Genomic DNA, 17083 nt, shown 5'->3' on the forward strand with positions numbered 1-17083 from the left:
AATCGTTTCCAGCTTCACAAGGAATAAGTCTCTCCCTTTGATATAGCACAGAATTAAGATACAGACCTCCCAAGTTACTTCTTCTAACACAGATGCACAGCATTCTGGAGCTAGAAGAGCATCCATCATCTCACAAAGTGACACAGCAACGTAAACTCCTTGAGTACAGACGGTGCCACATCTGCTTCTGCATAAATTCTACCTATTAGCGTTACTTGGAACTGTTGGAAATTTATTTTTTCAGTCCAATGTGGTTTTAACTTAATAGAGTCATGCAAATATTTGAAGCCAGGATTCTTGTTAGACTTGTTCACTGTATGCCAACACTTGTAGTTTTTTGGAGGCTGATTTGGTCCAACTTCATCATCCTTTTCAGTCCTATCATGTGAAGACTGATCAGAGCCAGCTCGCTGCTATTCTCTTATCATGGAACTCATGCTCTTTACTCTCCCTTTGCAGTATGTTAGTTCTCTTCCCACCACTGCAAGTAATAGTTACTCCTTAAGATACACTTACTTGTTCACTCTCTTACTGTCTGCATAAAGCTTCATTAAGCTATAGCGATATTTTTCCCTTTTATTAAAATAGAAAAGGGGAAATATAGTGATATTTTATTTGCATTGAAATGTGATTTTATTTGTATGTTAAAAGTTGCCTTGGGGTCAGAGCAAGCCAGAGCGGAAGCTGGGTGGTGGTGGCACATGCCTTTAATCCCAGCACTTGGGAGGCAGAGCTAGGCAGATTTCTGTGTGTTCAAGGACACAGCCAGCATGGTGACACATGCCTTTAATCTCAATACCAACCATAGAAGACCTGGAGGTCTGTACAGACAGGCAGTGATGAGGAGGTCATGTGGCTGGGTTTACAACCAATGAGAAAGCAGAACAGAAAGTCTATAAAAAGAAAACACACAGAGAAGTAGGTCTCTTGCGGAGAGGAAAGACAGCAGAAGCAGTGAAGAGTAAGGTTTTCAGCTCTCAGCTATTGCTCTGACCTCTTGGTTATAAACTCTGTATTTGGCTCTGTGTTTCTTATTTAACAAGACGGTTACATCTACATTAAACATCTAATTCCAAGGTCCTTCAGCCTCTGGTAGTGAAAATGCCAATAACCAGGGCTGGAGAGACAGCTCAGTGGTTAAGAGCACTTGTTGCCTTGGATGTGATTCCCAGCACCCACATGGTGGTTCTGTAACTCCTTAACTCCAGTTCCAGGGGATCTGATGCCCTTTTCATAAGGCACCAGGGACCAAATGGTGCACAGACATACACACAGGCAAGACACTCATAGATATAAAATAAAATTTAAAAATCTAAATAACTTTGGCATAATTTCATAAGTGCTATAACAGGTAAATAAGCACAGAGTACTGAAACACAAGTGGTTTTGCCCAGTTTCTTAAACTATTTTTTTACTCGCAACTCTCTTCCAAGAAATTTTTATATGACCCCAGAAATACAGATACATAAATAATACTGATAACAATTAATAATATTTTAAAACAATTCTTTGGCATACACAGTTTCCTTATTTGTTAAATATGAAAGCAGCATGCATGCTATTAAGATAGGTGTCTTTGTTTATTTTCACAGATACCTGATACTACAGAACACACAACATCTTGACTCAGAGGTGAATGATAATTTTATGGTCATCAATGCAAGAGAACTGGTAGACATATAGTACATGATAGTAGTATGTTTAAAATTACTAGAACCCTTCCTAATCCCAAGCCAAAATTTACTGAATGATTTTTTTAAGAAATTTCAATTTTTTTAAAAAAAATTGAAATATCAGTTGGGGCTGGAGAGAGGAACACCACTGCTCTTCCAGAGGGCCCAGATTCAATTCTCAGCACCCACACAGCGGCTCACAACCATCTGTAACTTGAAAAGTAAATATTCTAGGGCCAGAAAGATGGCTCAGTGGGTCAAGGCACTTGCTAGCAAGCCGGATGACCTGAGTTTGATCCCAACCAACTCCTGTTGTTGTTATCCTCTGATCTGCACAAACACACACAAATACATTAAAATATTTAACAACAACAAACATTTTCAAATCCTATTCTAACTGGGTATGCATTCCTGTAATTCCAACACATGGGAATTAGAAACTGGAAGATCAAGAGTCCAAAGTCATTTTAGGCTAGATGGTGGATTCAAGGCCAGCGTAGGCTATAAGATTCTGTTTTAAAAATTCAAATAAATAAAAAGAATAAAATCAAACATTCTAACACAATACAGAGATATACCAATTTAATACATACTGAGGAATGGTGGTAGAAAAAATACTGTCTTTATTTTCCATAAGCAATCCATTATGTTTCTATCAGAACAGAAAATGTGTATGTAAAGTAAAACACTGTGATTGGTAACATACACTCAGCTGAGCTGAGGCGTTTTTGGCAGCAGGTGTTGGCATTCCTGGTGTGTGGCATACACCGTGCAGAGTTTCTGTGGTGTGTGTTCAGAACCAAGGCTGTAGTAAAGTCACGTAATGCAATATAGAGGTAGCACTGCCAGAAACTTTAGATTCATCATGTTTGATTTTTAATTGATTTTTTTTGTCCACTGTGGCCTTAAAAACTCTTTTTGTGTGCTGTCAAATTTTCCTCCATCACCTAAGGGTCCCACCCCACAATTTCCCAAGCCGGCCTTGGCCTGAGTAGAGAGGGTAAGACCTGGACAGTGCCTGGCCTTGGGGATGTGAGTCTCTCTGATCCTAGAAAACAAGTGTGGCTGAGGGAGGAGCCGTGAGAAGGAAGACCACAAGTGACAGCTGGGACAAAAACAAGGCCTGGTGGATGACAAGCTGCTCCCTGAAGTCACAGCTAATGTGAACTCAGAGTTCATGACGGGCTACAGAGTGAATGAAGGCTGAGAGAATGTTTACTAGGTAGTGGTGAGACTTCAAACTGATGGAATGGGGCTGCAGAGATGGCGTAATGGTTTAGAGCATGGTGTAGCTCTTGTGGACACCAGGATTTAGTTCCCAGCACTTGCATGATGGCTCAAAGCCACCTGTGACTCTAGTTCCAGGGAATCTGATGACCTCTCCTAACCTCCTTAGGCAACAGGTACACATGTGGTGCACATATGTACATGCAGGTAAAACACTTACACACACATGGAAAATACATTATTTCTTTAAAACAAAACAAAACAAAACAAAACAAAAACCCAAAAAACAAACCTGAAAGGATGGCCTGGCCCAAATTGAGACCTTTCATGACAAGCTTAAGAGCCCACCTCCTGTATTTTATAGATAAAGGCAAATGAGCAGAAGATTTTAAATGCATAGAAAAACAGTCGGGGGGGGGGGGGGGCGGCTTCTGTGTTTGAGAGCTTTTCCTGACAGTTACCATTGGTCTCTTTATCTTCCCAATGATTATCAGCTTACACTGCTGATAACTCCATAAACAGTCATCTAATTAAAGTTCTGAACTTTCCACATGGTTCCCCTTATATTACCAGATAGGTACATTCTTTAAAGACAGAGACCATGCTTTACACTCCTGCCCGCAAACGCCTAATGTTAAAGCTTTAACTAATAAGACCTAAAACAGCAAAACAAAAACTTACATGACCGGACAATACATGATTATATACCTAGTTAAAGTAACAAGAGCTAGGTATAGTGGGCACTCCACATGAGATCAAAGCCCACTGAGTCTAGGTAAGCCCAAGTTCATCCATAAAGGCCTCAAACTTCAGTAAGGATCACCTGTATCGACACTGGGCCATACAGCTGCAATGAGGAAATCAGAGCTAACAAAACTGAACACAACACTTCCACTCACACCAGACAAATTTTGCTGCACTACATTAGTTACTTCCAAAGACCAACAACAGTCTGATTCCAATTATAAAAATGCTCACTCTATAGACACACATTTTCTGTTGTTTGCTTTTCAGAATTTCTTTTTAAAAATTATATGTTTAGAGCAGGGTATGGTGGCACACACTTGTAACTCTAGCATTAAGGAGGTGAGGCAGGATGATTATGAGTTCAAGGTCTGCCAGGACTAGAGAGAGACTGAAAAATTAACACAACAAAGTATTTACTGTGTTACCATCACAGGTCAACTAATCCACAGATAGGAAAAAAAAAGTCAACGAAATTCCTTTTAACCCAATCAGTATTTTTAAGGAATGAGATTTTTTATTTTATTTATTTATTTATTTTTTAAAGGCAGGCTCTCATGGAGCCCTGGCTGGCCTTAAACTCCTGATCCTCCTACCTCCATCTCCCAAGTGCTGGAAATACAGGAACGCACCAACACATTCAGCTTCCCTCGTGAATTCTCTGTGGTAAAAGACATGGTCAGGCACTCCTTTACCTTCCCCCAACTCCCAAAATAGAGTATCACCAGATAGCTCGGCTGGCCTGGAACGGGCAATCCTGCTTCAGCCTCTGGGTGTGCAGCACACACCTGGCTCCCTCCTCTTTTTCAGGCTACCCCGTCCACCCGGTGCCCCTCTGCTTGCTCCTTCTCTTCTGCCCACTCTTTACTGTTTACTCGGGTTCAGTCCTCTTTTTTCTTTACTGTACATATAAGTCTCGTAAAGTCTCCACGGCCTGGAGACTCCATTGATAAATTTGAGAAAGTGTTCACAAACTACTTAAAATTATATGCAAAAATGTTGGTGTTATATGATGGAGGGGGAGAATACGTAGCTTTTCCAAACAAAATTACAAATACCTGTCATTTTCAATGTCCCAGAATTATTTAATCTATTCCACTGGTCTTTTTTGTTTTTTGTTTTTTTTTCAAGACAGGGTTTCTCTGTGTAGCTTTGCACCTTTCCTGGGACTCACTCTGTAGACCAGGCTGGCCTCGAACTCACAGAGACCCGCCTGGCTCTGTCTCCTGAGTGCTGGTATTAAAGGCGTGTGCCACCACCGCCCAGCTATTCCACTGGTCTTAACTGTAACCTATATACTGGTAATTCCCAAATCTCTGTCTTCAGCTCAGGCCTTTAATCCAAACACAATTCTCATATTTAAATCACCTCCTAGCATTTTTTTTCACATTCATCTGAAATTCAACTTGTGTAAAACTAAATTCTTAAGCTGGGTATGCAGCTGAGTGGCAGAGAGCTCGTTTGTCATGGATGAGGCTCCGGGTTCACCCCCTAGTATCTGAGGTGTGGGGGGGGGGGGGCATCAAGCAAGCACACAGGAGAGGGAGGGAAGACAAGAAAAGAGAAAAGCAGCAAAAACAAACAAACAAAAAAACCCCTCTTTTTAAAAAGATATATTTAATACTTTAATTGGATATGTGTGTGAATACGTGGCTTGTATTAAGTTCAGGTGCCTATAGGGGCCAAAAGAGGTGTTGGATCCCCTGGACCTGGAGTTACAGGCAGTTAGTCGTGAGCGGCTTGACATGGGTGCTAGAAACAGAACCTGAATCCTTTACAAAGTACCCACTCTTAACCATGGAGCCATTTCGCCAGGCCCCTAAACTCTTTCCTCTCCTTGTTCTCAACAGATTTCCCTGCTCTAAACCAACCTTATCAATGCTGCCTACATTATATCAGCCAAGACTGTTCTTTGTTTGTTTATTTGTTTTCCTTTTGGTTTTTTGAGACAGGGTTTCTCTGTGTGGTTTTGGTTTCTGTCCTGTATCTCACTCTGTAGACCAGGCTGGCCTGGAACTCAGAGATCCACCTGGCTCTGCCTCCCAAGTGCTGGGATTAAAGGTGTGTGCCGCCACCGCCTGGCTCAAGACTGTTTTTGTTACTGTCTACCTTAAAATCTTCCAGTGTGGGGCTAGAGAGATAGATGGCTTGGCAGTTAAGAGCACTGACTGCTCTTTCAGAGTCCTGAGTTCAATTCCTAGCACCCACATGGTGGCTCACAACCATCTATGAGATCTGGTATCCTCTTCTGGCCTGCAGGCATACATGCAGACAGAGCGCTCATACCAACAAACAAACAAACAAACAAACAAAACACCTTCCTCTTGTGGGTTTTTATTTAGTAGTCAGAAGTTGGGTGTGATGGCTCACATCTATAATCCCAGCACTTAAGAGACTGGGGCAGTGGGACTTTAGCATGTACAAGGCTGTCCTGGGTGACAAAGACACTACTCAAAAACAAAACAAAAATTAGTAGTTAGAACCTACTGAATATCTACTCACATGTGCTTAGCACCTCTCATACTCTTTCTGATGTTCAACAGCCCTATAAAGTGGTTACTAAGCTAATTCAACAGAACAATAAAGCCCAGCAATGACAAGCAACTTACCAAGATCATAGGAGTCACATTTTTTTTTCTTTTTTAGATATCAACTTTTTAAAAATTTATTTATTTTTATTTTATGTGGATTGGTGTTTTGCCTGTGTGGCAGTGTTGGGTACCCTGGAACTGGAGTTACAGACAGTTGTGAGCTGCCATGTGGGTGCTGGGAACTGAATCCAGGTCCTCTGGAAGAGCAGTCAATGCTCTTAACCACTGAGCCATCTCTCCAGCCCAAGGAGTCACATTTGAACCCAACTCTACATAACGCCACAGCCGGATACTTCCATTCAGGATAACATTCAAACTTTAGCTTAGGACCTGAAGATCCACTATGATATGATCCCTGCCTTCTGCTTATTTCTTTTCACTCTTCCATAAAATTCCCAGCCCCTACTTATTCTTATTTATACTCCAATAATACTCAGCAAGGCTTATTCCTTTTTCCAAAATCACACAGTAAGTAGTAGAATACAAATTTTTGCTTGTTATATTCTAAATCATAGATTTGTAGCTACTACACATAGTCCCTCCACTGACTTATTACAAGTCAGCACAATGATGTCCTGGATAATCAAGGGGAAAGGAGTAATATGAACTATGATGATGACAGGTATTCACAAAGGACATCTAATATCAAGAATTAGTGATGCCAGCCGGGTGGTGGTGGTGGCGGCACACGCCTGTAATCTCAGCACTCGGGAGGCAGAGGCAGGTGGATCTCTGTGAGTTCGAGGCCAACCTGGTCTACAGAGCTAGTCCAGGACAGGCTCCAAAGCTACAGAGAAGCCCTGTCTTGAAAAGCAAAAAAAAAAAAAAAAAAAAAAAAAAGAATTAGTGATGCCAGGAAGGCTATTTAGGATTTTAGGGAAATGATAACTCTAGAGTCCTCAATACAAAATTAAAATTTACTTGGCCGGGCAGTGGTGGTGCACACCTTTAATCCCAGCACTTGGGAGGCAGCGGCAGACGGATCTCTGAGAGTTCAAGATCAGCCTGGTCTACAGAATGAGTTCGAGGACAGACCCCAAAACTATACAGAGAAACCCTGCCTCGAAAAACCAAAAAACAAAACAAAACAAAACAAAACAAAAAAAACCAACCTTATTTCTTAAGAAAGCTTTATCTGTATTAATAATACTTGTCTAGACTTTTGGAAATCAGAAAGTACAGGACCAAAGTTAAAAAAAATTGCCAGGTGGCTGAGGAAATGGCTCAGTGGGTAAGAACACTCACTATCTGTGCAATGAAGACCTGAGTTTGAGTCCCCAACACCTACATAAAAGCAGGGCGTGGATGCAAACCTATAATCCCAGCATTGGGGATAGAGCAGTAGGTGGATCCCCAGAGCGCCTTGGCCAGTCAGCCTAGCCAAAACGCAGGCTTAGGAAGAGATCTCATTTCAAAAATAAGGTGGCATGCAATAAAAAGAGACTCCTTCTACCCACCTCTGCTGCCTGTGTATGAGGTGGGTACATCCACATGTACACACACCACACCACACTTCACACACACACACACACACACACACACACACACACACACTCACACAAAGCCAGGATAAGCATATACAGCCCAGTGGTAGAATTTGTGATTAGCATGCCTGAGACCCAGCTTTGATCCCTAGCATCCAAAACATAAGAGATGGTAGGAGGAAAAAGTAGGAGAGGGAAGTAAAGGAGCGACAGAAGAAAGGAGCGAGGTGTACTGCCAAAGAAAAGAGCCAAAGTTGGAGGGACCAAAACAGAGAACAGGAGACTATTCACTGAAGTGTTACGTTCATAAAGGCTCAATATTCCATAGATACAGAGACACTGTTTTGAGAATTCTCAAAACAGCCAGGCAGTGGTGCTGCACACCTTTAATCCCAGCACTCGGGAGGCAGGTGGATCCTGAGTTCAAGGCCATCCTGGTCTAAAGAGTGTGTTCTAGGCCAGGGATACACAGAGGGCTACCCTGTCTCAAAAAACACACACAGAGAGAGAAAGAGGTGGGGGAGGGAGAGAGAAAGAATCCTCAAAAGAGTATCTTAAAGAAACTGAGGTGAGATGGGGCTGAAGATATGGCTCAGACAGTTAGAGCACCTGTCACTTTTGCAGGTTCAGTTCCTAGCACCCAGCTCACAACCATCTGTAACTCCAGTTTCAGGAGATCTGATGCCTTTTGGCCCTTGGGGGAACTAGGCACAAATGTGGTATACATACATACATTCAGGCAACACATACACATAAATAAATAGATGAACAAACAACTTGAAGAAAGGAATTGAGGTAGGAGAATAGACAAGATCACACATGGGCTCAAGTCTGTAATTTGTATTCTCAGTCTCTGGCCCGGATCTTTCCTTTTATGATACGCTTTTCCCTGTTTTGAGCATGAGTATAATCTATAAAACAAGGAGTTTGGACTAGGCCAGTGTTGCTAATACTGGTCTGTGAACAGCCATATGAAAATCATCTGGAGTGCCTTAAAAAGTTCAAATTCACCGAGCAGCAGTTTCGCATGCCTTTAATCCCAGCACTCGGGAGGCAGAGCCAGGCGGATCTCTGAGTTCGAGGCCAGCCTGGTCTACAAAGTGAGTTCCAGGAAAGGCTCAAAGCTATACAGAGAAACCTTGTCTCGAAAAACCAAAAAGTTCATATTCAAGCAAACTGACCAAAGCTGCATCTCTAAGAAAGCCCAACTGCTATATATCTGGCTTCCCTTCTCAGAAGAGAGTCACAGGTCTGTGGGTACCAGAGTTAGGCCCAGCTTAGGGGAAGAGCCATCTTCTCTAGCTACCAGGCACTCTACTCAAAGAAACATCCAGAGTGGTCTTCACTGTGGTACCAGGTACCCATTCACAGACTTAGCATTTTATATATCTCACATATTACCACAATCACTGTGGTACCAGGTATCCATTCACAAGTCTGACTGTGTGAGGGGAAGAGTGAGAAGCACAGGCTTACTATATTATATACTTCTCACATGATGCCACAATTACCAGCTAGGATTTATGAATGCGTATGGAAGACACTAGGCTAAGCACTCTAATATCATATACTCCCCATAACTATTTCATGAACTAGAGCCTGTTTTAATCCTCTCTCAACAGTGAGGAAGTCAGGGCACACAAAGATTTAGCAGTTTTCTCTGAGTTTGTGTAACAGTGAAGTGGTTGGTGGAGCAGCCAGCTCCTGTAGATGGTTGTGACTGTGGCTCCTTTTCTAAACTATTAGGCTACAGTGCTTCTAGACCAGTGGTACTCTCAGCCTACTGCTCACCACCCCTTGGGGGTTGAATGACCCTTCACAGGAGTCACCTAAGACTATCAGAAAACACAAATATTTACATTATGGTTCACAACAGTAGCAAAATTACAGTTATGAAGTAGCAATGAAAATTTTTTTTTTTTTTTGAAGCTGAGGATCGAACCCAGGGCCTTGCGCTTTCTAGGCAAGCACTCTACCACTGAGCTAAATCCCCAATCCCGAAAATAATTTTATGGTTAGGGGTCACCACAACATGAGGAACTGTATTAAAGGTTGCAACATTAGGAAGGCTGAGAACCACTGCTCTAAGAAATTAAGCGGTGACAGGGTAAAAGTTTTTGCCTTAAATCAGTGAAGATACTGGACTTCCTCACTTGATTATAAGGGGGACCTTTGGGCTCTAAGCTCATGTCCAAGCACTTTCAAATGCAGATCATTCTTTTCAGGTCTTAGGAAGGAATTCTCTGGAAAGATAAAAAGCTAGACACCTAGGAAATAACTGCCCAATACTGCTTCTCCTTGTACCATGAACATGGTACAGTTTACATCTCAAAATCACTTCACTATTTGGCAGCTCTGACCCTGAAGGCAAGAGACATCAGAATCTCCCCACTCTTCCTCTCCTCTAGATTTCTTTCCAGGATCCCTCTAGATCAAACCACCAGGAATTTCATTAGGAAAATCTGCCCAATCTGGATCACACTTTTGTTCTGTTTAAGAAAACCAAAAATATAAATAAAAATATACTATCTTATTGATCAACAAACTCCCCAAATTGATTAGAAGATCTAACTTGGCCAGCACTTAGGGGCAGGGGCAGGGAATCTCTGAGTTCGAGGCCAGCCTGAGTTCTAGGACAGCCAGGACTTCACAGAGAAACCCGCCTTTAAAAAAAAAGAAGAAGAAGAATTAAGACTATCTTGAAATTACCAACTAAGAGCCAGGTGGATCTCTGTGAGTTCGAGGCCAGCCTGGGCTACCAAGTGAGTTCCAGGAAAGGCACAAAGCTACACAGAGAAACCCTGTCTCGAAAAACCAAAAAGAAAGAAAGAAAAAGAAAAAAGAGAGAGAGAAAGAAAGGAAGAAAAAAGAAAAAAGAAAGAAAGAAATTACCATTTAATAACCATGTCTTCATAAAACAAAGGGTATTTTAACGTAAAAAGTAGGAAGACAATTTCAGAGTAAAGGATGGTTTGGTGTTTGGTTCTGTAAAGAGAGTTAGTTTAGCTCTATGAATACATAACTTTTAGCTTTTTCATTTCACTGAGAACAAGGAATTGCTCTCAGGCCAGCACCAATCTCTATACTCCACAGGTAATGTATAAGCAAAACAAACAAACAAAAAAACACCCTAGACCACTTGGTCAAAGTCACAAACCACTATTTAATGAACTCCTCTCCCTAGCCAAGGGACCTGAGCAACAGCTAACAGCCTCCTCCCTTGACCCCAACTCTTCCATAGGACTCTGCTCCCAAATCCTCCTAAGTGTTTGCCTCTGGCTTAGCTAGAAAGGAAAATGTAAAACAACTAGCAATGGGCCCCAAAGAGGAAACTTGGTCTAACTCCTCCCTCCCCCAGAGGTGAACTCCCCAACCAACCAACTTCTGCTAAAAATACCCCGACTTTCAGCTCTCTGCAACCTAACTAAGAATGGCTTCCTGACAGACAGATGCATGAGCATGAATTCACACTCTATAAAACAGCCCCACACCCAAAGCTGGGGCTCTTAATTGCCCTACAAGCCAAAGACAGTCCCCAGGAAGTGGGGAACCCCAGTTCATCCACCCCACATTTCAAAAGCCCAAAGGTTGTGTAACGCCTGCAGGGCTTCAAAGGAGTTGCATTCCACTGAGTCAAAGAGCACAGGGGCTGTCAGACAAGAAAACCTTCGTATACTAACCCATGCAGCACATGCGGCACACCAGGTGGGCGTTGAACTCTTGCTCGTCTTGGTAACTGGGCCACATGGCTCCACTGGCCCACCTAAGAAAATCAGGTCCCAGAGGACTTCCAGCTAGTGACCTCTGAACCCTCTGCAGTTCCTCAAGTGGGCTTCAAGGTGAACAGAGACAGACAGCCAAAGGACTGTGCGAACACACACAGAAAAAAGAACAGAGAAGTGGCTCCACCCACAACTTCCTACTGACCTCCTTCTTCCCTTGAGGTCAGAGAGGAAGCTCCTCCCTAGATCACTTCCAAAGGCTGGGTGCAAATCTTCAGGTAGAGAACACACAATTCAAACGTGGTGCCAACTCACTATTTCCAGACCATCACATGAAGAGGTGGGGGCTTTGTAAGCAAAACTCCATCACGGCATTAAACAAACCTAGGCAGACAGAAGCTGGCCTTTGACTGTGCAGAGCAGAAGCTGGTGACCTGGTGCATCTTAGACAGGGGCAGGTGAGCTAGTGAGCTAAACGGCTTACTGCCCAGTAGGGACAGTGCATCCCTTGCCCAACAACCTGCTCCTTGGGCTTGCCCCTTGTCAGGCAGAAGCACATCTAAAATGTTAGCCAACTGAGACGGTCTTATGATGTAAAAGATCGTGCAGGCAAGCCCCGACACTGTCCACTGTCAAGAGATTCCTAGGTTCCACAGGAAGATCCATTCCCCCAACTTACAGCTGCCCAAAACTTGATGCCACCTTCTTTATAAAATAGCCCAGCCCAAGCCAGTGGCCATCAGCTCAGCAGACTCTGTCAGCTTCAGACATACAGTTTGCTTGCTGCTCCATTCCTTCCCTCAGCCAGCCAGAAATGCCATCACAAAGCCTGTTTCTTTTCCCTCATCCTCTCCCTTTTTCTTCACAGTCAGTGCACCGAACTCAGTCATGGCAGAAATCCCCGACCGCAGTGGAAGGCTGCTGGCCTGTTTGTCCAACTTGTCCTGACTAATTGTACCAGACACTGGAATGTTGAAAAAAACACAATGAATGGCTTTTTCATTCAGACGGCCCAGCCTATCTTTGCTTCTTCCTGATTCTGACCCCACCCCTGCAGTGAATATCAGGAAAGACTCCAGCTCAGCCCCTCACTTCTCCAAAAGCGGGCTTCTGATAAGGACCTAATCACCACCCTCTGCTCTAGCTCCCTAAATAGAATGACTTCTTTAGGCTAATGCTGCTTTCAATCCTGTTCACAAGACAGGTGCGGGGGAGGGGTTGGCACCCAGGACAACAAGGTTACAGAGTATCCCAAAAGATTACAGGTGGGAAAAAGGAAACAGGAACTTGCCTTCTGGGGCAAGCAGTTTACAAGTCCTGTGACCACCTTGTTCCCTGACAAATTCCTTCACTCCCACCTACAAACTGCTGATAATCTTTCTATTGTTTACTAAGAGAGTGCCTCAGCTAACTCTGTTCCTCCTTGACTAAGCTCTTGGTCACCTTCATAATCTGTGACAATGGTACTCATCTCTACTCCTTAGCCTAGGAGAGGAAGAATCCTTCTAGAAGTTACCTTGTCTTGGGAAAAGGAATGGGTAAGAGATAGGAAAGAGAAAAAAAGGAATATTTTCTGAGTTATATTTAGTAATCCTTTCCTTTATCAAATCCAAATCCTGAGCTCAAAGGACTATACTTTATCTTCAAACCTCAGTCTCTAGCAGCTAGAAAGCATTGGGAGTCTAAGCTAAACTTAACTAACTGATCATTTACTGTGACTAACTAGTCACAGATTATGAATGGGCGAAGAGCTTTAATTTCATCTAATCACAACAATTCTCTAAGAAAAGTACCATTTCCACTTTAGAGAGAAACTATGACATAAGAAGCCAAAAAGTTAAAAAGATTCCACATTTATCTGTCAGCTCCAAAGCTGTGTCTTCCACTACCTGCTGTCTCTGAGAGGACAAACCCAGAGGTGTAAGGAAGGAAAGAGAACAGTCTTCAGAAATGAAGAAAGAATCACCCCCTGAAGCCAGGTAGCTGTAGTAGCACACACTTATAACCCCAGAACTAAGGAGGCTGAGACAGAGCAAGTACTTCAAGTTCAAGGCCAGCCTGGGCAACAAAGTGACAGCCTGTCTAAAACCCTTGACAACGAACACAAACTATGGCTGAGTGGAGATTTAAAGTGCATCAAAAATAACTTTGCAGTATCCAAAAATCAACGTGCCCATCACTGGTTAAGTTTGAGGAACAAAACCCACCATCTCCTCATTTCCCTGAGGACCGAAACAGGCATCCCTTCAGGTCTCTAACACATCTCCAGCTTCAAAGGGGGAGATGCTGTAGACAGTAGAAGACAAGGCTTTGTTAGGGCAATCGGCTCTTAACCGTGAGCTGGTATGATAATTCGGCCATTCTCCAATTTCATGCTAAAGGCAGGATAGGGTGAAGTGACTGCCACCAGTAGATTTTACAAAGGTTCTTTCAAGCCAGGATTTCCACATGTGGGTAGAAGTCATGTGAACATTTAGAGCTGCTGTCTTTCTTACATAGTACAAAAAAACTAAGCCAACATTTATTTCCTAAAACACTAAAATCACCCAATATTAAGACTATAAAAGAGGACCCTAAAGTTTCTTTTTCTACTGTGAAACAATGATTCATAATCGCTAACGTTTTATATGATCCCTTATTGGTTTCTGTTATGTTTATTGTTTGTTTTTAGATACAGTTTCTCACTATACAGCCCTAGCTATGCTGGAACTTGCTCTGTAGACCAGCCTGGCCTCGAGCTCACAGAGACCCACCTGCCTCTGTCACCAGAGTGCTGGGATTAAAGGCACTTGTCACACCACACCTGGGTCTGTTAAATTCCTTGACTCTACACTATAATGTATTTTCTCCCAGAAACCCATAGTAAGGTACTGTCTTTAGTATCTTTTGTGGCAAAATCATAATGAGAGGAAATATTTTTAAAACCCATACCATGTGCTGAATGTGTTTTAAAAACTTACTTTAACACCCCCCCCCCCATTACTACTTTGCAAAGAAAGAACCAGAGACAAACTAGGGTCATTCAGCCAGTAGGACAACTCAGATGAGAATACAGTGTGACTCCAGGCACTGAACGTGCTGTCAGCACGATTCCAGATTCCAGACCACCTCCAAGTTTAACCCAAATGAGCACAGAGCCAGAATCACACAAAATTAAAGACTTCAGTCTTTTTTCCTTGTCACACACACTATAAATGTGAAGTCCACCATCACAAATCTAGAAAAAGACAGGAAAAAAATCAACTCTTAACTTGGTTGAAACAACTAATGTTGAGGCCAGTGAAATGGCTCAGGGTTAAAGGTGCTTACACAGGAGAGAGCATGGTTCTTGCTACAGCTTATAGCTATTATCACTTTAAGTCTTTCATTTGCTTATTCCCGTGATACTGACTGACAGCCATTGTGTCTCACACAACAGGGTTACTGAGATGAGGATCTTCTCAAAGGTCTTACAATCCAGGAGACCCTACTGAGGCAGGAGTGAGAGACTATGAAAGACAGCCATGTAGATTTGAGTAAGTAGTACTCAGAGTGCTGCTGGAGAACAGAAGAGGGTCACCCTTATCTCAGTCCAGGCCTCAAAAGCTGCTTACTTTGAGAACAAGAACCAAGCAAACCAGCTGAAAAGAGAATATGGGCACTTCAGGGGAGACAGCTAACACTTTTAAATAACTCTGGAATATTAGGTGCTTGTTAAATAATGAGCCCGAAAGTGTCAGGAAGGTACAAATCATAAGAACTCCTTCATGTCATGCTGAAAAACTTTCTTCAAAAAGCAAAGACAAGCTGGGCAGCGGCATATGCCTTTAACCCCAACACTCAGGAGGCAGAGGCAGGTGGATCTCTGTGAGTTCAAGGCCATTCTAGCCTACAGAGGAGTTCTAGGACATCCAGAGCTGTTATACAGAGAAACCCTGTCTAGAAAACCAAAAAAAAGGAAGGAAGGAAGGGAGGGAGGGAGGGAGGGAGGAAAGCCTAAATACATTTTAAGCCGGAGAGTAACACAGACAACTCTGTATTTTAAATAGATAATGATGTGTACATTTGTGGTCGTGATCATGCCATGAAGTGCATGTGGAGGTCTGGGGACACCTTTGTGGAGGTGGTTCTCACCTTCTACCTTCACATGGGCTCTGGGGACCAAACTCAGATCACCAGGCTTGCATGGCAAGTGCCTCTCCTCACTCTGTCATCTTCAGCCCAACTCTGTATTTTAGGAGGATCATCTGGACTCCATGAGGACACAGGATGGAGTAGAATTGGGGGGGCCTGGAGAGCCAGTTTCAACAGAACTAAGGAGTAACAGAAGACTCGAGACAGTAGTAAATTTCAGGATAAGAAGATATGTGAATATAAATGATGACAGCATGTATTAAAATACTTAAAATGTAAACATTAGAAAATATTTAAGATTCTAAATTCTTTTTTTTAAAGATTTATTTATTTATTATGTATACAATGTTCTGTTTGCATGTATTTCTATAGGTCAGAAGAGGGAGCCAGATCTCATTACAGATGGTTGTGAACCACCATGTGGTTGCTGGGAATTGAACTCAGGACCTCTGGAAGAACAGCCAGTGTTCTTAACCTGAGCCATCTCTCCAGCCCAAGATTCTAAATTCTAATCGAATGTTTACAAACTGTCAGTAGCTTCTTATAGCTCATCTACATCTGCTAAAGAAATGGTAACTTGAGAATATGGCCCTAAAAGCTAGGTACTTGTGTTCTATAACCAGATCTCATTCCTAGTGTTTCTTTCCCACCTTTCTGCTGCATTCCAATGGACACACACACACACACACTGACACACAGAGCATCACATTTTCAAAGTAAAAACAATAAACTTAATTGTTCAAAGAAGAGTACTAGAACAGCAAAGAATTAGGAAATCACACAGTAATGAAAAGGGTATATGACAGAAAAGGCAGTGATTTTCAAATATAAGCTAGCTTGATACTTAACAGAAGGAACAGGTGATCTTTGCCAGGAAGACTCTACCTTAAAAACTAAAAGGAGGGGGCATATCGAGTTCATCATATAAAACATAAAAAAGTAATGTAAGTCAATTTATGTGTTCAACTTTACATTACTTATTTAAAGCAAAATGATGACACCAATCAGATAATTTTGATTGTTGGGGAATTTTAGTGACATCAGACCCAGCAAATGGCTTATTTCTATGTTGTGTTTTATTGACAAGATTTAATTTTTAAGACTGGTGCACACAAATAAGTAGAAGCAAAGATGGGGCTGGAGAGATGGCTCAGTGGTTAAGAGCACTTGCTGCTCTTGCTAAGGACCTGGGTTTCATTCAGCACAACCAATCTATACTCCAGTTTCAGGGGATCCAATGCCCTCTTCTGACCAGGCATCAGGCATACACCAGGAGGTGTACATGCATACATGCAGGCAAAACACTCATACAAATAAAATAAAAGTAAACATTATAAACATTTTATCACCATTTCTCTGAAATAAACCAATATAAAATCTTGAAAGAACTGAGTATGTTTCAAAATGCCTTCAATAGCTAAAACCATGACCATGATTATACTGTTTAAATATGAACAGAAAGGTGAGACAAGAAGAACAAAGCCTTCAATATACACCAGACCAGTCTCACATCATCATCACACAGCAGT

The 17083-nt window shown here is 42.3% G+C and overlaps 1 protein-coding gene across 9 annotated transcripts in view; it reads right to left on the reverse strand.

Moving 5' to 3' along the window:
- Nucleotides 1–17083, reverse strand: part of Macf1 (microtubule actin crosslinking factor 1) — a 343882-nt gene that overhangs the window by 213905 nt on the left and 112894 nt on the right. Inside the window, exon 1 of one of the 9 annotated variants that reach the window (XM_036178127.1) lies at nt 11400–11443. The exons of the other annotated variants lie outside the window; for them this stretch is intronic. Within the exon in view, the coding sequence (XP_036034020.1) occupies nt 11400–11412 (13 nt within the window). The 5' untranslated portion in view covers nt 11413–11443. Of the gene's footprint in view, nt 1–11399; nt 11444–17083 lie in introns of those variants that run through there. 9 annotated transcript variants of the gene reach the window in all.

The sequence above is a fragment of the Onychomys torridus genome, chromosome 2, assembly GCF_903995425.1.
Source record: "Onychomys torridus chromosome 2, mOncTor1.1, whole genome shotgun sequence".
In the NCBI taxonomy this organism is placed as follows: Eukaryota; Metazoa; Chordata; class Mammalia; order Rodentia; family Cricetidae; genus Onychomys; species Onychomys torridus.